We start from the raw sequence: 25,921 nt of genomic DNA, 5'->3' as shown, positions 1-25,921 counted from the left end.
ATGTTTGATATATGGTCACGACATTGGGAAAACACTAAACAGTTGAAAGGAAAATGGTATGAGGAAATACAGAAGAATCATTCGCGAAACGCTGATACTTCAACTTAACATCACCGTCAAAAATATGCAACAACCCTATATACTAAATCAATGGTAACAACCATCAACAGATTACGCTTTGGTCATGGTAAAATTCGCAGCTCATTTGAACAGAATAAAACTTAGAAATTCAGTCACATGTGTACATTGTAATACTGGTGAAGCCACTCTCGATCATTTACTTCTACGTTACGCTGCCGTGTCAGCGTGCAAAGACGCTACTTATAGATTTTTATAGTAGAAGATATCCCTCACCTTTTGCCATCTTTACTGCTGAATACTACTAGATTTATGAACATATTGCGTACATTCTTGCCACCACTGAAGAGACATGAATCGAATGTGTTATAAAAATTACCTTCAAATGCCTGAAATATATTCAAATAAGAAAATCTCATAAACACAATATATAAAAAGGTTTAAAAGAACTTTTAAAGATTTGGCTTGATGGATTTATTTCGATGCCGTAAAACTAATATTTAAAAAAATAGTCATAAACAAAGTGTCATTTTAGGTTACATTTTTAAGATCGTTGCTATCTACATTAATCTCTCAAAATGGACAATAAAAAGTTGGAATTATCTGAAATGACTTCAAATTTGTCGTTAGAAGAGTAAGTAAACAAAACGACTTGGATTCTATTTCTAATCACTTGTTGGAGTTAATGCAGTAAAGTTTTGCCTCACAATTCTAGATAAAAAAAAAATTATTTACTTTCATTATTTAACGTTTTCGCGCGCAATTTCCGTGAAAGTTTTTAGGTAAGGTGCACGTAATTTTTATTTTATAACTATTACTTAATAAGATAAATTTTAAATTTAATTAACATAAATGTGCCATTCTTTGGTGTGGTTCGATTGAACGGCATTCTGATTAGAACACCTTGTATTTATGTCTGTGGTAGGTAGAAATATAATATTATTATAAAATTTACTCTAGGCAGTTTTAGTAGCAGCTGCTAAAGAGTTTATCGAGAGAAGTACTAACGTCATAACTAATTCTGTCGCCAAACGGTAATGTGAGCATTACAGCGTTCGGGTTTCAAAGGGTGATGTTGCTGGTCCGGTAAGGTGGCAGTGGTCCTCAAGTTGCGATTTAAAGGTCTGAGTGTCACTGCAACGGTTTTGGGTAGACATGACCATCAGATGCACAACTTGTCCCTCATTTGATATCATAAAAGAAGACACACCCCAGAGTACTCACACCAGAACAGCAGAGTCAAGCAAGAGTAAAATCACTGATTAAATTCATTTCAGACATAAAGTAAATGGTCATACGAAGCAAAGAAAACGAGAAGACTATATAGAATGGACTGAGTATTTCATGGCAATGGCATTCCTCGCAGCTAAAAGGAGCAAGGATCCAAGTTACCAAGTTGGAGCTTGTGTTGTAAATAAGGAAAAAAAAATTGTTGGCATTGGGTGAGTTTTTAACAAACTTTCAACTTTTTATAATTGAAATAGGTTCACATTTGCCTAAAATCTCATCTGGTTGAAGTTGTCTCATTTGATTTAGTACCAATAGAGCTCCTTGTGAAAGAGCTAGTCCAGGGAAGTACTACCTCCATATATATTTCGGCCACCAAGCAGCAATGTGACCATTATTTCATTTTTTTAATAATAATGCATGCACTCAACATAGCCCCGCACTAAAGCAACCCTGTGTCGCGGGTGCCATTGGCACACATAGACAACCACAAATTACACACAAACTCACGAGAGAAATAAATGTAGGCCATATAAATATTTCTCCTGGCCCGGGAATTGAACCTGGGACCTCTGCATGGCAGTCCAGGATGGTAACCGTTCAGCCACGGAGGCAGCCAGCATTATTGCTTTTCGTTTTCAATATTCGATAAGGGTGCTACTGAAATTACAGGCACATGGGTTTGGTGCTCCTCAGATACTTGCAATTTAAAACTGTCTGTGGTAAAGCCTGGTTGAACCAGAGATCTATCATGTGCCGCTTGAAATTCATATAATGTTACTAAGACTACACTTTAACGTGTCCACACCTCTTAAGTCCACAACACACCCATGTAATTGAACCCGAATCACCACTTATTAGGTCCATCCAAAATTTCAGAAAAGCTGACTTTAGTGATCTATACCGAGAACTATCCACTATTGACTGGTCACCAGTTTACCAATCTTCTAACATAGATGACGCTGTTGACTGCTTTTACAAGATGATTAATAATAAATTGGACATAACTGTACCCCATGTAACCTTTTCCTCCAAACTGAATCATTCAATTTATCCGCAATGGTACTGTTGGATCTGTTGCTAATGATTTATTGCATACAAAAAATTACTACCACAAACTCCATAAATCAACAAACTATGGGTTGCACTATGCATATTTTTACTATTACCGAAAAGTTTGTAAGTCACTAACTAACAAGTATATATATATAGTATATACTATATTCTGTAATCTGTGGTAATACTATGCATCTGCGGAAAATCGAAAATAATATTAGGTTGGACCCTAATACGTTTTGATCTTACATAAAATCTAATACACTTATCAAATAATCCCACTGTATTTGGTAACCTTAACTCGCAAAGAATAACGGACGAACCAAATACGACGCAAGCAGATAGAAAAATTCGTGAGGTCCTTTGGTTCGTTCCGTGGCTTAGTTGGTATAGCGTCTGGCACGGTAAGCTAAAAGACGTCGGTTCGAATCCGGCCGGATCGAAGGAATTTTTTCTGAGTGTTCGATCTTTGTATTAATAATTATAACAAACTAGTGGAATAATTTCACAAGAAAATAATTGAATATCAATTCAATAAAAATTTTAAATAACGGACGAGTTTGCAAAATTTTTTAAAGAAGTTTACTTAACCACAAGTCCCAATTTGTGCCCCAATGATGCCCTTTTGGCTTCACAGCTGTCCCCTCTTTGACAAACCCACCTGCAAATCACTGTAGATCATGTGTCAGCATCTGACATAAGTAAAGTTATGAAAAATCTTAAACCTAAGTTTACTCGGGGCCCAGACGGCATTCCCCAAATAATAGTAAAAGACTGTAGATGCGTATTCGTTGAGCCACTACATCACATAATCAACTTGTCTCTACAACACAAAAATACCCCTGCATTTGGAAGAAATCGAAGGTAGTACCAATCCATAAATCTGGCCCAAAGACGGATATAAAGAATTATCGAGAGAAGTCGCGGTTATCTCTGTCTTTGCTAGGATCATGGAAACTGTACTATATAATTTAATTTATGTGCAACTTAAGGGCTGGTTCTGGGCTTTCTGCCAGGTCGTTCTGCAGCAACTGATCTAATTAATGTTACATCTATAATTAATGACAATTTGGGTTCTAAAAAACAGGTAGACGCAGCATATTTCGATTTTCAGAAAGCCTTCGACCGAATCGATTGTGACGTTCTCTCAGAAAAACTGGCCATCGCAGGTTTCTCTGAAAATCTGGTCACCTTCTTTGCAGATTATCTCAAACATCGTGAACAATATGTGCAATACGAATACTGTCAATATATAGTCAATTCAGGCGTAGGGCAAGGTAGTAGCTTGGGGCCTTTTTCATGTTCCTAATAACTATTAACGACTTACCCGCATGCATCAATCACAGCACATGCCTCATATTTGCAGACGATGTTAACCTGGCTAGAGCCATAAGGACATTAACAATGTACATAGGTGGGGAAGTACAAACAGTCTACATTTAAACATTAATAAGTGTGCCATAATGACCTTCACTCGCACCCATAAATGTATAACTAATAATTACTTAATCGGAAACACCAACATAATAAGAGCAAGTTCTATCAAGGACCTGGGCTCTTGATACGACTCTAAACTGAGCTTCCAGGAACATGTTTCAAAAATCAGTAAAACCTCACGAAAGTCTCTTGGCTTCGTCTTGCGGCAGTCCAGGCAATTCAAGGATAAAATCACTTCCTGTATGTTGTTAATTTCCTTTGTTAGATGTAAGTGAGAGTGTAATTCAATAGTTAGGAACCCCATACATGGCAATCATACACGAACCATAGAAAAAAATCAAAAAACATTTGTGCTTAATCTGTACAGAAAAATCTATGGTTGTTGCCATTGACTTACAAATAAATGGACGACGGGTCTAATACAAAAACCACGAAAAAAATGTCCCAAGTCAACGTATTCGAAATTTAAATTGTAATGTCATCGCAGTATCGCGCTGTCAGTAGAACAAATGAAGACTAAAGCGGAGTTTGGCGCTCTGTATACGATTTTAGCGCCTTACAAGTGCGGACACTTTTTAGCGCGGACCCGACGTCCATATAATTGTAAGTCAATGGTTATTGCCCACTTTTGTACCCCAATAGTTTTATTTTGGGTATGGTCGAGTACCGCACGCTGGAGGTGAGACGAAGCCTGTCTCTCATTACCTATATATTCCGTCTAGTGCGCGGAGCCCCTTATAATCCTTTTTTATTGGCAATGATAGGTTTCTACGTTCCGCGGTCATGCGCAGTGCGACCAATTGGACAACGATTGTTTGCCCTGCCTATTACTCGGTGTAGATCCAGTAAGTCAGCTCCGTTGCCTCGGGCGCTTAAACTAATTAATCAGCTGCTTATCTCCGACTCCTCGATAGACCTATTCAATTGTTCAGAGTCTAAGTTTATATTCTCCACGGGACTCTACCTCGAAACATTGACCAGACCCAGCAGTATTTAAGTTTAAGTTTAGCTTTAGTTACTATAATCTTAATTTTTAATCTGTCATTTTATTAATTTTACTTCATGACGTTTTACTTTATTATTTTCTGTATTACCTTGACATGAATTTGTTTACTATTTACGAATAATGTGTTACTGCTTGTACTATAACTTTACCGTATTTTAATTTATAATGTATTTTGACTTCAGCAACTATTGCGTCTAGATATATTCTGTTAGCAATAAGTTTATACTATAATGAAATAAATGAAATGACATGAAATCTCTGAGTGGCACTGCCACTGTTGTCAATAGGCACATTGCTTACAACGAAGCACACAACTTGTTCGTCCTGTCACTGGATATCACAAAAAAAACCTATATGAAAATGGTCTTGTGCATGTACAATTTTGTATGCGCTCTATGAATTTTATTTTGTAAGATACACAGCTCGGAAATGTATTTAATTTCTTTCAGATATAATGGTATGCCAAATGGATGTCATGATGACGACTTTCCATGGGCTAAGAATACGGAGTCACCTTTGGACAGTAAATTTTTATATGGTATGTTTATGCTTGTCTTATATTGTCAACTTTTTCTGCAAGAATACTAAGTGCCATTTAGCATGTCAATTACGATCATTCACCCCTTCCTACTAGAGATGAAACGGATATCCGATCGGATACCGGATAGCAGAACAACGTCCGGACGGATAACGAAATTTGAAACTGACAAAAATTCTATACCCTGACAAAAATTCACAATCAGTATGCCAAATTAATTTTTTTTTTATTAAAGATGACACTCCTCTATCTTTTAGACCGAAGGGTACGCCATAATTGCTTGTGCGGATTTGAACCTCAGAGAGACTACGTTGACAAGTATATTTCCATAAACTCAGATAGTCAAGTGGTTCCACATGCACTAGCCTCATACACCCAAACATCGAGGATTGTAGAGAACTGTGTAAATATACTGAATACTCCCGGGGAAAGTAATACAGTGGTCCTGCGCTGGGTTCCAGGCCACTCTGACATCGAGGATAATGAGTCAGCGGATGAACTGACAAAGGCTGGTGCTAGGGAAACCTTTATTGGACCCGAACCCTTCATAGGGATAGCATACAGCCTGGCAAAGCTCACTCTGCTAAATGAGAGCACATATCTCTCCCGAGAAGTGTGGCTACAGAGCAAGGTCTTGAGCATTCAAAAGTCCTGGTATCTGCCTACAGTGCCAAACACTGTAGAGAAGCTCTGTCATTGGACAGAAATGGCATAAGAATGCTCACTAGAGCGTTAACAGGGCATTGTGGCTTAAACAGCACATATATCTGAATGTAGATTATGCCACAAGGTGGATGAAACTCCTGTTCATCTACTCACCCAATGCTACCCCCTGATGGGTGGGTGTACGGAGTTCCATACTGGGAAGGCACATGCCACAACCAGAGGACATTAAATCTGTCGGAGCCAGGAAAGTCCTTCAGTTCTTCAATATTGTCGGTCTTGGCTCTGCACTGTAATTAGTGGTGATCACAATAGATCAGTCAATGGTCGCAGTGATGAGGGGATGCATAGGCCCTGAATGAAGCCACCCTATTAATACAACATCGTCGTCTAACTTCGTAGGACAAAACTACTGGGTGAGTAGCTATGTCCAACGATGCAATAAAACCATTTCCAGAAATCCGAAATTCGCATAAAAATAATGAATTAAAATTTGGTGGTTGGTAGGTTGTTAAACCTATGTCAACGTCCGGCCCACACACAAAATAGGCGCCTTGACGTCGAGTTGCGGAGACCAGCCCGTTACACCAAGTAGCAACAACCTATGTCTGTATGTATATACATGTATGTATAGATTTGCAACACCTTTTTCCGATCTATGGTGATGGTATCTAGAATATGTTTATTTATATTTAATGTGAAATAGTGTATTAGCAGAGAACAAAAAGTAAAGAGAACGGATACTCTCCGCCCCTCCCTAGCTTTAGATACCCCACCACGCCCCGCACATTGCCGGTCACTGAACGACAACAAGGCTGCCGGCTAGCCGTTTTCGTGCGAAGACGGCTTTGATATTTGAATAAAGTTTTCATTTATTCATTACGAAATTTGTACGTTAATATAAAACATCATTTTACGTTACTATTTATAATGGTCGTGAATTGTACTGTGTACGACTGTTTATCATCATTTCCCGAAAGATGAAACGAAGTATGTAAAAAAAACTTATGTCTGAGACTCATTCAGTTATTGTTTTCTTCATTCGTTTACTGCAGAGTAATATATGTATGTATAAAAAATACAGATTTATTATATCAATATAATGAGGCGCCATGACTTCGTGAGCTAGTAGACAAGGGTTCTCGAATTTTCAATTCATTTTGCCGATAAATATTACGCAAGCAGCGAAAATACCTAATTAATGATGATCAACTTGGACACGCAATTTCCTTGTTAACCTTGGTTGCCTTATTTAAAGGTATTTACGTGTCCAAAATATAACATTTTAAGTGCTTTTAATATATTTCTTAAATAAATCTTCAATATTACTCTAGTTAGTGGATTAATGAAAAATATAATAGTATATCGATATAAATAGACATGTGTAATTATTAGGATTCTGGATTCTATTAATAGAATCATAGATCATAGATTCGCGTTAGCATTTTCGCTATGTTGCCGCTCTGATCACGTAACGTTATAGTGCAAGAAAGTGATGGCATGGGTAACCCTGCCACTTCACGCACACATTTGCGCGTGTGCAGTTAGCGCCTTGCTGTATGTAGTAGTAGTAGGTAAATAATTTTCGACTGTTGTATGGAGTGTCCGGGGTGTGGTCTTAGTAAGTAATTCGTGTTATTCGTTTTCATTAAATATAAAAATTTCAATGATAATATAAATAATAAATTATAATAATAAAAGCATGATATTGACAACTTCTAAATTCTCAGAGAGATGTGCGTTAATTACACGCTTTTGACTTTTATTTTGTCAATGAAGCAATGTCAAAGTTGCGATATTTAAAGGGATCGGCGATCGGTCGCTGTCGAATTTTCCATCCTCTAAGTCGAATTGTGACATGCTAAATGGCACTATAGTTACACGTCCCTTGGTATGACTTTTATTTTCCTTACAATACAATAACAATGAAAGTATATGTTGTTATAGAACACACTTTATGAAGAAAGTCCCTATGTATAGGTTGTATACATACAGGGCCGATGTGGAAACCTATGGCACCCTCTCTTCATAGAGATCCATGTGTGAAATCGACAAAGCATACTAGACCATATCTTCTGTTCCAGTTTGCCATGCAGAAATGAATGCAATATTAAACAAAAACTCAGCAGATGTTAAAGACTGCACGATCTACGTAGGGCTATTTCCTTGTAACGAATGTGCCAAAATCATAATACAATCTGGCATAGCTGAAGTTGTCTATATGTCGGATAAGAATGCTCATAAGGATATGTACATTGCTTCAAAAAGAATGTTTGATGCAACAGGAATCAAATATTGGTAAGAAACATGCAGATTAAACAATGTCGATCCACATGTAAAGGTACTAAGGGAGTTTTCCATCAAGGGCGGGTAGATTTTGACAGTTCAGTTGTTGAGGCTGCTTTTGTCAACTCTGTTGTAAACAACAGAGATTTTCAGTCAACAAAGACAAATCATCATGGCAAGTTACAGCATCAAGCAACACGTGCAAATAATATAAATTTATTAACAAAATGGGTGTTCAGATTTGACAAAAGCAGCTTCTAATTAGTCAACTTCCCTAAAAATGTAAAATAAAAATAAATAAACTATGTATATATATATTTAAAGTTTGGCCATTTGGTAGCACTTGTATATTCGCCTGCGTATTGTTTAGCTTCCTGATATCCTAAAACATATTTTTATTTTATATTTTCCTACTCCAGTATTTTTTTCAATAATTCTTGTTTTTAAAATAATGTTTTTTTTTTCAGGCAATACAAACCAAAGCACAACCAAATTGTAATTAACTTTGACGTAAATTGGGACGTAATAAGTCCATCTAAATAGATAGTAAATAAATAGTTTATATATTAATCCTTCAAGTATACATCAAGTATCAATGATATTATACTTGTAATATGCTCACTGTCATGTATACATTGTATACAATGCTTAGGCAAAATTTTTTAACTGTATTTTTTTAGTAAAACGGCTATTTCAACCAAATTTATAAGTACAATGTTATAATTTTAAGTAATCGATTAAATAAAACAAATATAAATAAATTTGTAAAATAAAATTTTATTACTTTATGTACACAATGAATGGGGTACATAACTCCAATCATATATCTTGAATACAAATCAACGAACTGTTTGATAAAACTTAAATATTGTGTAAAATACAAATAGGAGTAGCTTGTTCGAGCTATCTACCTGAGCTAGAAACTTGTGGGCTCGTTTTGTAAAGGGGACACATTTCACAAGTGAACCGCTTCACAAATTGGACAGTGTACCTAAATGATATTTAGGATTTCTCAGTACATATTTATTCACACTATAATTTACAAAACTTATTTTGGTATAGGCGTGATGCAAATAATTATAGCACAACCATTTACCAATACTGGTGAATTATGTACGTTTGTCGATAGCAGCTCTAGTTCCATAGCCCTACATTGCTCAGTGTAAATAGCCTAAAACGGTAATTTTTAACCACACTCTGTGTGTTTGTGTTCCACTCAACAAATAATGCACGCAAGACAATTTGGAGTATTCCATTATTACAAATTATTGTCCAAAACTTTACACATATCTACAAAAAAAAAATAGAAACAAACAAAACTTAAGCGTTTACATTTTTGAGTCCATGAGTCCATTTTCGAAGTTTACAAATTATTATTATTATTATTATATACTAGCGCGCCGTACAGTCAATTATTTTTAATTTTCAAGTCGCAAGATTTTGAGAACTCTAACGATATTGTACAAGTACAAACCTAAAAATAAGAATTATTTACAAAGCTTCACCTCATTTTAGTAAAAGACGAGTCTATTGCACGCATTTGTCAACTTTCCACTAAATTAACAGTCTGTGCGTACACGAAGCTGCACGCGATGTGCACTATCATATATGTGCATAGCATGGCACTAACAAGATGTAGATAGAGGATGATGTAGACAAAAATAAACAACTGTCAATTTAATAATCTTGATAATGCGTGCACCAGTACCCCCCACTATTTATTGCGCGAGGTCTCCAAAATTTGCCACACATTTTTTACACGTTTGTTAAAAACAGTCATCGAACATTAAAAACCCTAAAATACACTTGAATTAACATTGTTGAACACTTGAGGCCACGCACCGCAAACTTTGAAATTATATTGGATGAGCGATTGGATTTACTAGGGGGCTTGACGTGAAAACTGTCTATATCAAAATGGCGACCGCTGATTGCTTTGAAATTTGACAGTTACGAACATTCACCTCTAGAAAGTTGATAGCTCAAAAAAAAAAAATTTTTAAGTAATAATTAAACAGGATTTGTGTTTTATTTAAGAGTTTGGGGTAATGCTACTTTCGTTTGTCGCAGCGACAGAATTTAAGACACTGTTTAATATATTTTTCATCACATTTGCTCGTGTAGTAGTAGGCGGTATTTTTATCACATTTCATAGCCCTAGAGGCGAATTTTTTTAACGCTTCCTCCGACAACCGCCTTCCATCAAATTCGCTCCGCAACACCAAACAGCAATGAAAATTTTGTAAATATAATTAGAATGAACTATAACGATTTTAAGTCTAATTTACCTTTTATTATAAGTTCCCTTTTATTACACAGCCTTTACACACATTCACTACATACACTGCAAATGTAATGAAACGGACTGGACAGCAATTACAAATGTTGGGGCCATAGAGCTCTCCCTTCAACGTCCCTCTATTCGAAATTGCCTGCTTTCCGCCCGTATAACACAACGTACTATTTTTGTACTCAAAATACAATCTGAGAGAATTTTAAGCAAGTTTGTAGAAACAAATGCAAAATTAAAAACCGTCGCAAACTCAGAGTTACATTGTTATCAAACAGTTATTTTTTAAGTTTACATCAACTAAAGATATTGTGTCAAACGAAATTTTATCAACAACAAGGAATATAGTCTCATAAGCGATCCACACTTTTCACGGCGAGCTAGCTTTGAATAAACATTATCTTCATAACTTTCCCATAGAGTAAGAAGATACACAGTGGATACGGCGTTAACTCGTACGCATATATACGAGGCTTTCCGTTGACGATAAAAAAAAAGACAATGTTTATACAAAACTACATACAATTTTTCTTGTAAAATTCTTCGTTTTTGCGAGTATTAGAAAAAAACCGGGCCTTTGTGACGATTCTGATATGATCATCTCGGCGAATTTTTAGCCTAAATTTTGGTATAGCTCTGTATAATACAGTACAGAACATTATAATCCCAAATCAATTTAGCTCGTAAATATTACGTGAGATCAACAAGTATTGATTCTTAGCCGACCACGGCAAAGCCAAAACAAAAATAATTGTTTTCATGTGTCTATATACCACCTGCAATTTAGATAAAAGGTGGTGTCAATAAACAATGTTGGCCTTTCAAAATGATTTTTTCCTTGTCCTACCTATTGCTATTTTTCTGTACTGTATTTTAAAGATTTCAGTTGATAAATAATAAGTGAGTTAATTTTTTAACAATTAAACGGTCGTCAACCGACATAGTCTATTATTAATTGAACATAATCTTGTTCAATTTATTGATAGGTTTTTTTACACAGTTGCATTGCAAGCGCTTTACTATCTTATAATTTGCAATTATTATGGGCACTCATTTTGTGAACAAATGATAAAAGGCAAATTCGTTATTTATTGTCAATAACGGTAGTTTTATGAAGTAAGAATTATTTCAAATGTCCGAATCCAATTAAGTGCTTATCTTTTTAACAATGACGTTGTATTCATTGTTAAACCCAACCACTTTAGAATGAAATAAGTTTCCTTTTTCGTCCCAATAGTGACTTTACGGCAAACTCTATGCTTCAATTTGCAATAGTTGTTCATTTCAATTACCACATTTTAAATTGATAGTGGGGCAATTTTCTACTTAGTTTGTCCTACCTAATTCCGGTGGCATTTTTTATTATTCAAATATTGTACAACATTATCAATATTCGAGTAACTTAAAATAATATTCCAAGTTACGTTACGTCACGTTAGTTAAGTTAGTTCTACATTAGGTAGAGAAATGTAACCTGAAAAATAACCTGTAACTGAGTTGCTGTTAAAGTGTAATGGCACGCGAGGTAATGATACTTGTTATGAACAATAAATTGTATAGTGCAATAATGATTGGCTTCATGATGCCTGATGATAATTGTTTTTTATTATTATTAATGAACTATTCATTTCACATAACATGCGTACGGTGACGTTTGAGATTTGACGTTTTGACGTGATAATTTGTAAAGAAGCGTGAATCGATTTAGAGAAAGAATTTAAGAACAAATAATAAATGAAATGTTATGTATGTATTAAATTATTATGTAATTAAGTTAATAAAAAACTACAAAACAAAAAATCAATAACAACCAAACAAAAAAGCGGCAACAAATCATAGACTCAACAGCAAGAACAAAACGACGCGAAACTCAAAACAAAAGAAAACTACCCGCATACAAGGTGTATGCGCCCATCGCGTCAGCGAAATACATAATAGCCCGATTCGAAATAGCGATTCTATGGTGTAAATTCTCTATGAATAAATATACCTTTTTACGCATCAAGTAATTGGAGTAATTTATTTTTATTATTTAATTTTCTATCTACTTATTACACTGTAATTTTTACTTACAATTACAACTGCAACAAATATTGTTTGTTTTTGGTACATTGTAACAAATTTACTATTTCTTTTTGTAATGTGGTTGACAGATTAATAAAAAATAGTATGCGTGCTATGTCAAAATTAATGTCACAGTATCCATCCTTTGTGAAATGGACTATAACGTATCATGTCCCAGATAAAAATAAGAACAATAGAAAATAATCTATACTCGACTAAATGATTATCACTAATATCAGGCTTCTTACCACAGTATGACTTCTTTTTATTTTCCCGATATTTGGGAACTGTTGCACGCTCCATGGTCACGGGCTGGGGCGTGCAACCGTTCCGTAAAATCGGGAAAATAGCCATACCGTGGTAAGAAGCCTGAAATTAGTGATAATCAATAGTGAATAACCACGAAAGCCTTAAAATCTATACTCGACTACTTGGAAACATAATACAATAAACATGTATTGCAGACATTTCAAATATACGGCGTGTATTCTTACTTATTTTAATTTCATTTTTTTTAATAAATTGTGTTGCAACGATAGTCCCTTGAAAGCTCTCAAATGGATTTGGACATTTCAAATAATTCTTACTGTGGAAATATACGAGGGCGAATTTGATAAGTAAAGAAAATACTTTTCAAAATAATAGTATTTTCTGCGTATTCTTTTTAACTCTATACACCTTGACCAGCGATATCCCAACTTCTTCAACCCATCAAAAAAAATCAGTTAAATAAACCTCTGTTTCAGCTATCACTTTCTCATTTAATATAAATGAGAAAGTGATGGCTAAAACAATATCGACCTTACCTAATTTTTTATATTTTTGCGCTAATTTTTAGAAGGTAACGTCAGTTGCTTAGTAAGGAGTTCTAAATTAAGAAATAAAAATAAATTCGGACAAAAAGTTTTTATTTCACTTGAAATTCACGTATTTATCAAACCGCCCTCGTATTTAGTGTCGAATGATCTCATACATTGCCGCTTTCCAAGATTCCACAACTATATCTGTGGTTTGGTACACGAATTGCGTAATGTAATAGGGACTTAAGGATTTTCTTTTTGAAGATGGAGTAAAATGACATTTGCAAAGTTATCGTAAAATTTTAAATAGTCATGTCGTTGTTGTCGACAATTTTATCGATAGATTGTGAGAATAGGTACAGTTTTGCCAAAAATGTCAGAATTATGAATGTTACGACTTTCTAATTATCACTAATTACGTTATTGTATTCTTTGTTCTTATTTTAACTTTTTGCTTATTAGTATCGAAATAATTTTTTAGTCATACACATTTTAAAAACGACAGGCGGATTTGATTATGTATATTAAATTCAAATAAAAACCTTTAAAATATGTCTCCCATTTGTATTTTTATTCACATACTGCTAAATTTAGTGTATTTATATGAATTTTCAAAAATTAACAATTCAAATGAACCTGTGCCCAGCAGTTGGACGAATAATTGGTCGATGATGATTCAAATGAAACAAATTTTGGGCTATTTATTTCATAAGCGTTACCAACATTCAATCGATAGACGACAGGATATTTTATCAACTGCAATCACTAGCAGCTCGCAAGCGGGCAACACTTGCGAAATGAACTGTTATTTTACTCCATTTTCAAAAAAGGCAGACTATAGGCACTTGCACCAGGCCACACATATCTCACCATGCCCTCTAGCGAACGAGATTACATTAGCCCCAAAGTGAACAATAATGCCCTGTTGTAGTACATCCTCTCAGAATCTTTGGTGTAATTTATTGACTTTAACATAACGTAACGTATTTTGAGCACGCGTGCTAAACATATAGCGTCACACGTGAAAATGTAAGCTCAAATCTGTATTTACACACGCGTAGTCCAAAGAGCTCGATTAAAAAGAGGCTTTAATGCCCTTTGATTGATTAGTATCAAATTTACACAAATATAATTATTTGTCTGAACTCCAGACACGATGATTAAGGAACTCTAAAAAAATTATCAGAATTTATTGCTTTACAATCGTTTGTATAACGAATACTTTTCAAACCAACGCGCTTGCAATGCAATGCTACCATCCAACCAGTGAATTTCAATTATTAACGGCGATTTCCTTTGGCTGTAGCGGCGCGGGTTCCTCTGTCACGTGGTTCTCCGTCACCTCCGGCTGCTCGGGCGCAGGCGGCTTGAACGCATTCGCGTACGAATATTTAGCGCGACACGCTTCGACGTATGCTTCCGTCTCTTTCTCACATGGACCGAAGTCACCTTCTCGAAGACTTTCTAGTACATCTGCGCAACCCTGAAAATGTTAAATTTTTTTACAAACTTGTATCTCTCTCTCGATCTCTGCTATCAAGCTATACACTTCAACGTGCTCGAATTCGGAACAACGGGACAACAAGTAGTAATAATGGCAATATAAGAACGCCCACAATCACGAGAGAAACAAATATAGGCCATACAAATATTTCTCCCGGCCCGAGGATCGAACCCTGAACCTCTGCGTGGCAAACCAGCATGGTAACCGTTCGGCCACAGAGGCCAATTTTGTATATACACATGCGCAACCTGCCCAAAATGTTTTTGAATTGAAAATGGAATTATTTGTAATTAAGTTTTATTGAACCATGTTAGTCAATTATTTTTTTGCGAAATTACTCCACTAGCTTGTTACAGTAATTATTATGAAACAATTTTTTCAGATTTTTATTATTTTTTCAAATAGATTAATGTTTCTGGCCCTTTAAAGCATCTATGGTCACGGCTGATAGTCAAAAAACAAATATACGCGATTTAAATCCAAAAATAATGTTTAATTTTGAATGATTAACTAACGCGAAAACCTAAGAACTCGGTATGTTTTTGAATCCTGGGCTCTTTTCAGGACGCAAGACCCATGATAATGGTGAAGTTTCATCATGAACCTTTTACTTCCCGCTGTTGGTCACGGGCCGCTAAGAAGACGGTTTATAATAATGATATTCCAACAGTGGTAGTAAAAAGACTAGGGTTAGGTTAGTGGTAATAATAAACAATAGAACAAAAAGTTACAAAAAATTAAGTTTTAAGAAGTGGCAGGCTACTATCTCTCGGTGGCATCTTTGTCCAATAGACTTGAGACTATTCCATCAGAAACCGAACGAAAGATTTCATAATGGATAGGTCATATCTATTCATCAGGTATTACCTGTAAAATGGTGCTGGTGTTTCTCCTCAGTCTGCTGAGCAATGAGGCTATTTTTTTTAATGTTTTTTAATGATATTTTTACAAAATGTATATTGCTTTCTGATCTGGACGATATCATTTCCCTTTTAAATCGATGCGCTATATGCATTTGAATCGATTTTCATAAAAATGTAATCGTAATGTGCATCCTTAGAAGTGAGAATCCACAGAATTGCACGATCCCCATCGTGCATTGAGTAGACGCCTATTTTTCGTCTAAAAAAGATTTTTACATCGAAACTCGAAACACCTTGTAATATATAATATATATTACGAATTATACCAAATTGTGTATTCGCCGTTTCTGCCCACGATTTTGTGCAGAAAAGTGTTAAAATCGGATCTTTGTATAAAAACACAGTTACAACGGGCAGATTGATTAGGTTTTAACCCATTGCCCATCTCTGACGACACCTAACTAACCACAAAAGCAACAAAATTCTACCTACTTATAACTACCCAGAACACCCAAGCGAGAACCAATTTAGCAAAAATTCATTTCCCAAAGTGGTTCTACGGAGAATCGAACCCGGGACCTCCTCATCCAGCAATGTGGACGATACCTGTATAGTGAGATCGGGGAAGTCGAGAGACGTGGCTATCGCGCGCGCGTCGGCGGTGCGCGAGGGCACGAGCCGCGCCAGCGCGCGCGCACCCCACAGCGCCGCCGACTGGCTGCGCGACGCCGGCCCGGCCAGGTACTCTTCCGCGATTTGCAGCTCCGTGCGACCGCCTACCATCTGTGGACATCAGTAAACGTAACATTTTATTGTCAATGCAATTAAAATAAATACATATCAGACAACATCACATACGTTGCTCCGATCCCAAAGTAAAAAAGCTGTACACTGAAGGAACGTAAACAAACCCGCAAACCCGAAGCAATATAGAAAAGTTTTTCTACGTTGACCCGACCGGGGATCGAAACCGCGACCTCAGCAATGTCGACACCACGAAAACCAGCGTTCAAGCCACTGAACCATGGAGGTCGTCAAATTACTTTTACTAATTTTATTGAAACCGGTTAACGGACAGTGGGTGAGATTCTATAAACCGGATTCTTCCCTTGGCTTTTCAGCAATCGAGATCCTGGCTACATGAAGTTGATTACGACTACACGCATTAACTGCAAACAATCTGTTAGCAGCTTTATATCACAGGTATATTGGATCTGTACCAGTACAAAGAAAATACTCATTTGGAATCATTGACTTACAAATAAATGGACGACGGGTCTAATACAAAAACCACGAAAAAAATGTCCCAAGTCAACCTATTTAAACGTAGTGACATGTAAAGGAATATGAAAAAGCTAAAACGTTGAATTTAAATTGTAATGTCGTCGCAGTACTGTCTAATTTTGCTTGCTTCGCTGTCAGTCGAACAAACGAAGACTAAAGCGTGAATGACGCTCTGTATACGATTTTAACGCCCTATAAGTTCGGACACTTTTAGCGCGGACCCGACGTCCGTATAATTGTAAGTCAATGTTTGGAATCTAGTATTTGAGGGCTGCTATGTAGCTCTTAATGCTTACCGGTTCCATCTGCTGCTTTATGACCTGCTGGACCTGCGGCGCAAGAGTGGACATGGCGTCAGCTAGCCACCGCATGAAGCGCAGTAGGCAGTCGTGGAGTTGAGGATGCGAGCTGTCCAGCTTCCACGCCCGTTTTATGCTTTGCAGCATTAGCAGAGGACGCTCTGTAAACATAAACAAAAGTATTGTAAAGCGCAATGTTCAAAAGTCCTGCCAGATTAGTAATTTCTAGTAAAGTTTCGTAAGTGATGCGCCCTAAGAGTCGACATTACCTTAGCTCGAATTAAAATGTTTCCCGTATTGAATCGGTTCTATTGCGCGGGTCGAGCGGCCGGGACCACTGGCTTTATTTCAAAATTTATTTTTTTACAAACGAAACTAAAGCCGTTTGAAAAATGTGTATCGTATGCTATACGTGTTCTATTTACTTCAGTTGATATTAAAAAAAAAAACATTGGTGTGTGTCTGCTTACATCGGTGAGAAATTTTGAACGCAGCCGTTCCTGGATCCACAGACTATAAAATTGTAGAGTGATTCGGCCTTTATAGGGGGACTGTGAACTTGGTAAGTATAAACAAAGTTAGATAAACTACAATCATCATACTTACCTTTCCTAAAGTAAATTTCGAAGGCCATTAGATGTGTTTCCGACCTGTCGGAGGCGAGCATCCGCAAGGGCTGTAGGAACTTCAGTGCTTGCTCTAACGGGTCCTCCACCTGGAATTACATATTTGCAATTTTTAATATTTGGGTTACAAAACTAATTGTCTCTATATGGCGAAATTCTTTATACGAACGAGGTTTATATGACAATACAAATTGTAAGAACGTGAAGCAATAATAGCTTAATTTTAAGAAGAACGTTGAGGGTCTGCCTGTTTAGTTCATTAATTTATCTATTAACTATAACGGAAACCCTCGTGATGATAACTGCCGTTGTCGAAAATTAGAGTTGGGTCATGGAAAAATTTTCCGTTTTGAAAATATTATTTTTTTTAGAAAAACATTTAGCTTTACGGATATTTTTCCAATATTTTCCTTTAATTTTCCACATTCGACGTTGACATCTGTCAAAAGTTGAAGTTACTGGACGAAAACGATGGAGCCACTAAAAAGGTTTCGCTGTTGCGAAATAATTTTAAATTCCTTTTTCTCTATGTGGTTTTTAACTATACAAGTTTATTTTATAATTCACATTAAATAAAATTTAAAAAGATACTACTACCTTGAAATTTTTCGGAAAATTACCCAACAGTATCGAAAGTACACAAAAAAAACTCTTTAACGACAAATGTTAAACATTTCGTGTTAGATCAGTATAGTTCACTACCTAAAGATTTAAGCGAATAAATTTTTTGTAATGTTAGTGATGAAATGATGGGAATCAATTGCCCAGAAGTTACCGATATACAAACTGTATTTAACCTTAGAGACTGAACTGTATTTAACCGATATAATTGTAACTTTTTTATATAAAAAAACCGACCACAAACGTTCATAGAAATTCGTCCCACCACTTGGCATTATAACAACCTCTACTTGCCAAGTTTTATTGAAATCGCTTATCGGAAAGTGCGCGAAACCGGATTCATTCCCTAGTTTGCCAGTCTTAGAAGTGGAATATTTCCTTCAAATTTAAATGGGACCAATACTGAGGTACCCTATTTCCAAGAAAAAATAAATCATCAAAATCGATTCACAATTACCGGAGTTATCGCGTAATATACATAAAAAAAAATACAGTCGACTTGAGAACCTCCTCCTTTTATTGAAGACTTCGTCCAGGGAAGTACTGCCACCTTATCAATTTCTGCCGCCTATTATTATGTTCCAGTTTTAAAGGGTATGGGGTCTGGTGAAATCACAGGCACGTGCGACTTGTCAACTTGGCAGTGCCCTTCAGGTCGATTTAATGTTATGTATGTCACTGCAACTGCTATGCATCGCTTACCACCAGCCACGTAACTTGCTCAGCCCGACACTTCGCATCACAGGTAAATAAACAAAACATTTACTTACCCTGGCAAGTTTATCGGGGATGAGTTCGTCCAGTTGGGGTGCTTCAGGATCACCTTGCTCCTGCTGCTGACGAGCTTTGTGATGCTGCTCTCTTTTCACCTGTAAATATTTTTACATTAGGTTTTGGCCCATTGCTATGCAAACGCCTCTAATGTCCCTTGTTTCATTGTCCTTTGGGGATTGGCCAGCGCCTGTCACGAGATATTTGCAAGTCCATTCCCGTGACATGTCCAGCTCAGTCTCTCTGTACAACACCAAAATAAAATATAAAACATAATATCTTCACCTTCCACTTTCTGAATCTTCAGCAGATTGGTGTCAAAACTACAGCTATGTCGCGAAAAGTACCGTATTTTCTTGTAACTTCTTTAATAGCAGCCGACTAAAAAGTCGTTCATATAAGTTATCGTAAAGAAAAACGCAAATGACACTCACATGAAGTAAAAAGTAACCGACTAACAGAGAGTTCCTTTTTAAAATTTCGTATTTGTTTCTTTTTTAGTTTCTCTTACAAGTGGTCAGTTCCAGGAACTTTCAATATATCAAAATCTACATAGCATGTCAAGTGATTCAAGACCCAGATTTATTTTATAATTATTACTTTATTAGCCCAGTTTACAGTCAGCTCATCAACCTGCACACTTTTGTTCGAATATCGCCTCCAGTATCGATATCGATATCGACTATAAAAAAACAGACTAGAAAAATATTTTTTTTCTTATAAAACTGATCGCATACTAGATTGGGCCTGAATAAGTACATTGGAATGTAAATTGCCATTGGGCGTTTAACGCTTTTCCCATTGTAATTTGCTAGGTCTTACAAAGGTTCCATGGTAACAGAAGATCAGCGTCAATCTTCCTACACGCCTGATCATGATGATTGGTTTCGATGTAGGTGGCTTTATAAGTCTAACAGTCGACTTCTGACCGCCAACACATGCAATAGTATTATGATTTTTGTGAAATAGCTCCACTAGTTTTCTTATATTAATACAAAGATCGAACTCATACAAAAATTTCTTCGACCCGGTGGGACTGGAACTCGCAACCATGCTGCACCGTAGCATTGCTCTTACCAACTGAGTCACAGATCAAGTTACCGAGTTGTCGGAATCCTCCTATGTGTTTTTGTTATAAATCCTTGTACTGGCTTTCGGCATTCGTTGCCACTAGCGACATCTAGTGACAGATTTTGAAAATCTTTCCACCGTAGCCGGTACCTTTACAGGTGCCTCAAAAAAAATTTCTATGTGTTCGATCTCTGTATTCACAATCATAATAGATGCAATAGTTCTAGTCTATTAAAGTTCTTGACCTGGACTTGTGCCTGCAACGCGCTCTCTTGTTCAGCTTTGCGTTTCGCTTTCCTCTGTTTGTTTCTAAGTTTCTTCAATTCTGACGGCGCCAGGTTTTCTGCAACAAGCATATAAAAAACAATAAGAGAAATATAATGACTACCATACCTCATCTCCTTCAAGTAACGCAGCGAATAAAAAAATTAACGGGCATAAACGGTGTAGAAAGTGGTATAACGACGAATAGACTTGCAGGGACTCGAGAAGTATGTGCAAGAAAGAATATCCCGCAATCTTTGCATGTATCTCTCGTGATTTTCCGGGTTCAGGTTTGTTCTTAATGAAAAAATCTTAGTTATGCCTATCAAGCAGACAGAAGCCGTGAGTTCAAATCGGGACCCGTATCTCTAAGTTACGCGAAATTTAATTTAAATTGAAGGGTTTTCCTTCCTGATGAAATCTGCACTTCGAAGAAGGTTCAGAACCCTCGGAAAACGCGTGAAGTCACCAACCCGTACTGTGCCAGGGTGGCGGACAACAGTTTAAATCATAGTTTTCCAAAGTGGTCCCTACCGCCCCCAGTGGGCGCTGAAGATTCCTGGGGCTGTAGAGGCCTTAGAAGCAATTGGGGGCGTTAATGCTATACAGGGGGTGCTACCGCATTTGAAAAATAAAACCTGAATTATTTGTTTATGCTATATTACATATCAATACTTTACTTTATCAAACTCGTATCTTATAAAGAGTGATTACTTAGGAGATGACAAACCTTTCTATTTATTTTAAATTTCTTATCAAGTGTGTTAACTTGGATGCATTAATTTAAGAGTAGGTAAAAGCCAGTGTGTGAATATGAAGGAAATATGATGTAAAATCAGCCTGCAAAATTTGTATATACAATTTTTTGCATTTCAGTATTTTTTCCTTGTGATTTTTTATGAAGTTAATATAAAAAATACGTCCTCTCAATTATTTTTTGTGGCGTTGAATTTTTTTTTATCTTGTCTAAGTGTGTGGTGAGCCAAAAAAATTTGGGAATCTGTGGTCTAAACCCTTGCCTGAGAGGAAACCCGTTCCCAACTGCGGGACTTATAAATGGGTTCATGATAACAGTAAGACGTAATTTGTGTGTTACTTCAGCAGAAGTAAAGCAGGATACAGAATTCGCATGCAATTTGATAGTTACGCCATAACTCAGTAACAACTCTGGTGCGTAAAACGTAGTGTTTAATCGTAATTGACCTTAAATAAAATTTAAACCCAAATCATCAGGGCAACGTTCGTGAAATTCTTAAGTCGTGTTATTATCACTTTGACCTTTTAGTTGCATTAAAATTTATGCAACTTACGGCCATTTTAAATGTCGTTTGTTGTAATTAATGAATGAAATTCGTGAGAAAGTTAATATTAATGCAGGATTAAAACAATTTAAAGATCATTTACTTCGTAATTGGATGTAGTAAAAAACATACGTGAGCGCATAATTATAACGTATGTCATGGTGAAAGTCAGGCGGAGACTGTAAATTTTGTACATTTTTTTAATACGTATTAAGCTACTGCGGAACAGAGCGCCTTGTGAACCTTACCTATTTCTGCCTCGAAAAGGTATCATTACTGCGTTCCAGTTTTGAAGGGTAGGTACAGGCATATGGGACTTGTCAAAGTTGTGTCTCAGGGTGACGACCGCATTGGCAGTGTCCGTCAAATCCTTGCGATTTAAAGCTCTGAGTGGCACTGCAGCTATTACGGACAGGCGGGTTATTTACCACCAGGCGCACGACGGTATCATACAATCAGGCTTGTATGATTCCTCGAATACATGTTAGTATTTTATGGCAGAAATAGATATGATGCAAGTAATTTACGAGTACAAATGAAACTAATAAAGAAACAAGTCAAATCAATAAACAAACCATAAATAACGTCTAGATTAATGCTAATAATACAGAGAATCGTTATAAAACCATAAGTTCCTCGGAAACCGTCTCAATTTCCATACATGCGGTGTAATGGGCTTGTAATAAGGCAGCGATACTTATACGAATAGTTTATTACGTTGCTCAATAATCACCTCCTTTTTAGACATATTTACGATCTTAAGGATCTCGTTCATTAACATCGCAAACGTGTACCTATAGACGGGCCGGTTACTGCTTTTCATCAGAAAATTTTTTGAAACCACTGGTCACTGTCATTCCATTCAGACTCCACCGAGATTATATGAATTATGACAATATTATTTTTCTACTAAAATCCAGTTGCAATGGTAGTTGAGTCTCAATAGAGCGTCAGTGGATTGACAGTGACAGTATTCATCCAACTAACAATCGATATTGCCACACTAAAAATACCTAACCATGGAAATTACAAGACATATTTTAATTTTCATCTCGTTTAATCAGCAATGTAGTCTTCAAATTTATTGGTGGGTTAATGTCTTCAAATTAAATATTATTTTCATTTCTCATGCTCTTAAAGTTCGTATTTATGCTGGGTGTAGGCTGCATAAAATAGGATTTTATGCTCTAGTGCAGGTATGGGCAACCTTTAACATGTTGAGGGCCAAACTTTAGTATGCAAATAGGTTCGCGGGCCGCGTTTCAAAGTGCTTAGTGCATTTTAAAGTAATTAGTGTCAATAGATGTCAGACATAAAATAATATCACAATGTTATTCTAGTACTAGTACAATTTATTTAAAAAATGAAATTTAAAAAAATGGTACAACATCATATCGGTAAATCGATAAATTTGCAATTGCTACAAACTACGAAAGTCAATCAATGAGACACTTGAGCTTGAATTTGGGAAACTAATCCATCGATATTTGGATTAATTCCACTGATACAAACACGTAAAGAATTTTCCAAATTATCGTCAGTCAGTCTTGTACGATGTGTTGATTTATTAATTTTCATCATCGAAAAGAACTGTTCGCATTTATAAGTACTTTTTTTAATTTATAAGTACCAAAAGCACAAATCAATCTTCTTGCGAATTTTCTAAGCTGCGGAAAATTGTCTTCTTCTAGGTATTTTTTGTAGAAATCGCACAACTCTACTTCTTCAAATTTAGATTTTAGGAGTGAGTTTTCTTGAATTTCGATCAACTCCATTTGTAAGTGTATTGGAGCATTTTGTACATTACTTTTTGTTGGATTTGCAAATAAACTGAAACAGTCTTCCATGTTTTGGAAATCGCTAAATCTGTTCGAAAATTGTTCCGACAGTAACTTGAGTTCTTCAGCATACTGAGCATAAGCAATATTTTCATACATAGAGAGCGTGTTGAAATGGTAACTATTACCAGATAGCATCTGTGACTCCCACAAGCGCAGTTTGACCTGAAATGCTTTCAAATGGCTGTACAAATCATTTACTAACTGTCCTTGTTTTTGTAGTTTCAAATTTAAATCATTCAAATAGCCTGTTAGATCGACCAGAAATGCTAAGTCACATATCCATTTTGGGTCACTCAATTCAGATAGTGGTTTATCTTTTATTTTCATAAAGTCTGCTATCTCATTTCTAAGCTCGTAAAACCGTTTCAACATTTTTCCTTTGCTCAGCCATCTGACTTCACAATAATATGTTACGTCGTTATATTCAGCGGATATTTCATCCAAGAACCCCTTGAACTGACGATGGTTAAGCCCTCGAGATCGAATAAAATTGATGGTTTTTACTACCACATCCATAACATGCTGGAGTCGAATGAACTTAGAACACAAGTTCTGTTGGTGGATAATGCAATGAAGGACTATCAAATCATCTTTTTGCACATTTAATGCTGTTGCTTTTTCATTTAAAATTCCGATGAAACCTTTACGTAAGCCGACCATAGAAGGTGCACCATCAGTGCATACTCCCTTTAATTTTGGCATGGCAAGCCAAATCTTGTGAATACCTTTTGAACTTCATTAAAAATATCCTCCCCTGTAGTGGTTCCTTTTAGCGGCTGTAAAGCAAGCAATTCCTCAGTAACAGTGAACTCCTTATCATACACCTCGAATAAATATAGCCAGTTGAGCTGTGTCCGACAAATCCGTGCTCTCGTCTAATGCTATGGAAAATTATTCAAAACCAGCCATACGGTCAGTCAATGTTGTTTTTATATCATTAGCCATCATTTCTATACGTCGAACAACGGTTCGTCATGACAAACTAATTTTTTCAAATTCATTTTTCTTTTCAGGACACAAAACACTGCAAACTTCTAACATACACTCCTTAATAAATTCTCCTTCGGCAAATGGTTTTAATGCCTTTGCCAATTTTGAGCTAACTATAAAACTAGCTTTCACAACATTATCAAGTTGTGTTCTTTGTTTATGAAACATTTGTTGCTGTTTCTCCAAATTTGCTGCAAGCTTCTGGATTTTGTCTGTTCTTAATTGTCCTGTCAGTGAGTGTAGCGCAGTATGCTTAGTTAAGTAATGCCTCTTTATATTGAATTCTTTCATTACTGAAATGGATTCATTACACAGCAAAAAAATAGGCTTACCATTGTGCAAAATAAAAAAGAATTCTTCAGTCCATTTTTCTTGAAACTGGCGTCCCTCTGTATCTACTTTTCGTTTTTTTCCACCAGACATCATTTTTGTTAACTTTTCGTTCTTTAAACTTAATAACAATACAAACTATAGTTAGTACACAACCACTCAAGATGCACACAAAGTTCACGGCTCAAACAGTTCGCTAGAATATCGCTTGTCGAAGTTATCACCTCGGTAGCTCGAATAGAACTGCACAAATGTTCGGGCCATACACCCGCTTATATAGGCAAAATGAAGGAATATTCTGGAATAAACTAGTTTTAGAATAATTGAGTAGCAATAAGTCTTTGATGTTTGCCGCCCGTGAGGCGTCGGGCGGCAAACATCAAAGACTTTGATCGAGTAAGCCGAGTGGCGGCGATTATCAATGAGTGAGGCGGCAAACATCAAAGGATTAGATGTTTGGGGCTTCACTGTCGCTGTGAATGTAAGTACCTAGTTTAATATTTTTTCATTGAGTTTTTTTTTTTTTTCAAAATGTCTCGCGGGCCGGATTATATCTTACAGTGGGCCGGATGCGGCCCGCGGGCCGCATGTTGCCCATATGTGCAGTCTAGTGCATAAAATAAAAAAAAACATAACATTAAATATGTCTAATTGTTGTAATTTTACATTCAATTTTAATTAAATAATCGTTTATTTGTAATATTGCTGTTT

At 36.2% G+C, this 25,921-nt stretch overlaps 2 protein-coding genes across 2 annotated transcripts in view; one reads left to right on the top strand and one right to left on the bottom strand.

Moving 5' to 3' along the window:
- The first annotated feature begins 850 nt into the window (after positions 1–850).
- On the top strand, positions 851–9,024 carry LOC113228801 (deoxycytidylate deaminase-like). The gene is made up of 5 exons (XM_026462191.1): positions 851–860; positions 1,356–1,520; positions 5,254–5,342; positions 8,090–8,303; positions 8,759–9,024. Exons 2-5 carry the CDS (start codon positions 1,423–1,425, stop codon positions 8,832–8,834), a joined length of 477 nt encoding a protein of 158 aa, XP_026317976.1. The 5' UTR covers positions 851–860; positions 1,356–1,422; the 3' UTR covers positions 8,835–9,024.
- Positions 9,025–14,062: 5,038 nt separating this feature from the next.
- The window catches only part of LOC113228843 (N-alpha-acetyltransferase 15, NatA auxiliary subunit), a 187,191-nt gene continuing 175,332 nt past the window's right edge, over positions 14,063–25,921 (bottom strand). The window contains exons 11-16 of the mRNA XM_026462258.1: positions 20,730–20,827; positions 19,413–19,511; positions 18,002–18,110; positions 17,393–17,556; positions 16,419–16,595; positions 14,063–14,928 (exon numbers count right to left, since the gene is read on the bottom strand). Of these exons, the coding sequence (XP_026318043.1) occupies positions 14,719–14,928; positions 16,419–16,595; positions 17,393–17,556; positions 18,002–18,110; positions 19,413–19,511; positions 20,730–20,827 (857 nt within the window). The 3' untranslated portion in view covers positions 14,063–14,718. The remainder of the gene's footprint in view (positions 14,929–16,418; positions 16,596–17,392; positions 17,557–18,001; positions 18,111–19,412; positions 19,512–20,729; positions 20,828–25,921) is intronic.

The sequence above is a fragment of the Hyposmocoma kahamanoa genome, unplaced genomic scaffold (assembly GCF_003589595.1).
Source record: "Hyposmocoma kahamanoa isolate Upper Pololo Valley unplaced genomic scaffold, ASM358959v1 244, whole genome shotgun sequence".
NCBI classification, from domain to species: Eukaryota; Metazoa; Arthropoda; class Insecta; order Lepidoptera; family Cosmopterigidae; genus Hyposmocoma; species Hyposmocoma kahamanoa.
This window is presented reverse-complemented; position numbering and strand designations above follow the sequence as displayed.

Bases quoted from the DNA above. Each gene is read 5' to 3' on its own strand.
- LOC113228801 (XM_026462191.1), top strand. From the start codon at position 1,423: ATGGCAATGGCATTCCTCGCAGCTAAAAGGAGCAAGGATCCAAGTTAC. The intron at 1,521-5,253 runs GTGAGTTTTTAA...AATTTCTTTCAG, and splicing joins AAAAAAATTGTTGGCATTGG to ATATAATGGTATGCCAAATG. The intron at 5,343-8,089 runs GTATGTTTATGC...CTTCTGTTCCAG, and splicing joins GGACAGTAAATTTTTATATG to TTTGCCATGCAGAAATGAAT.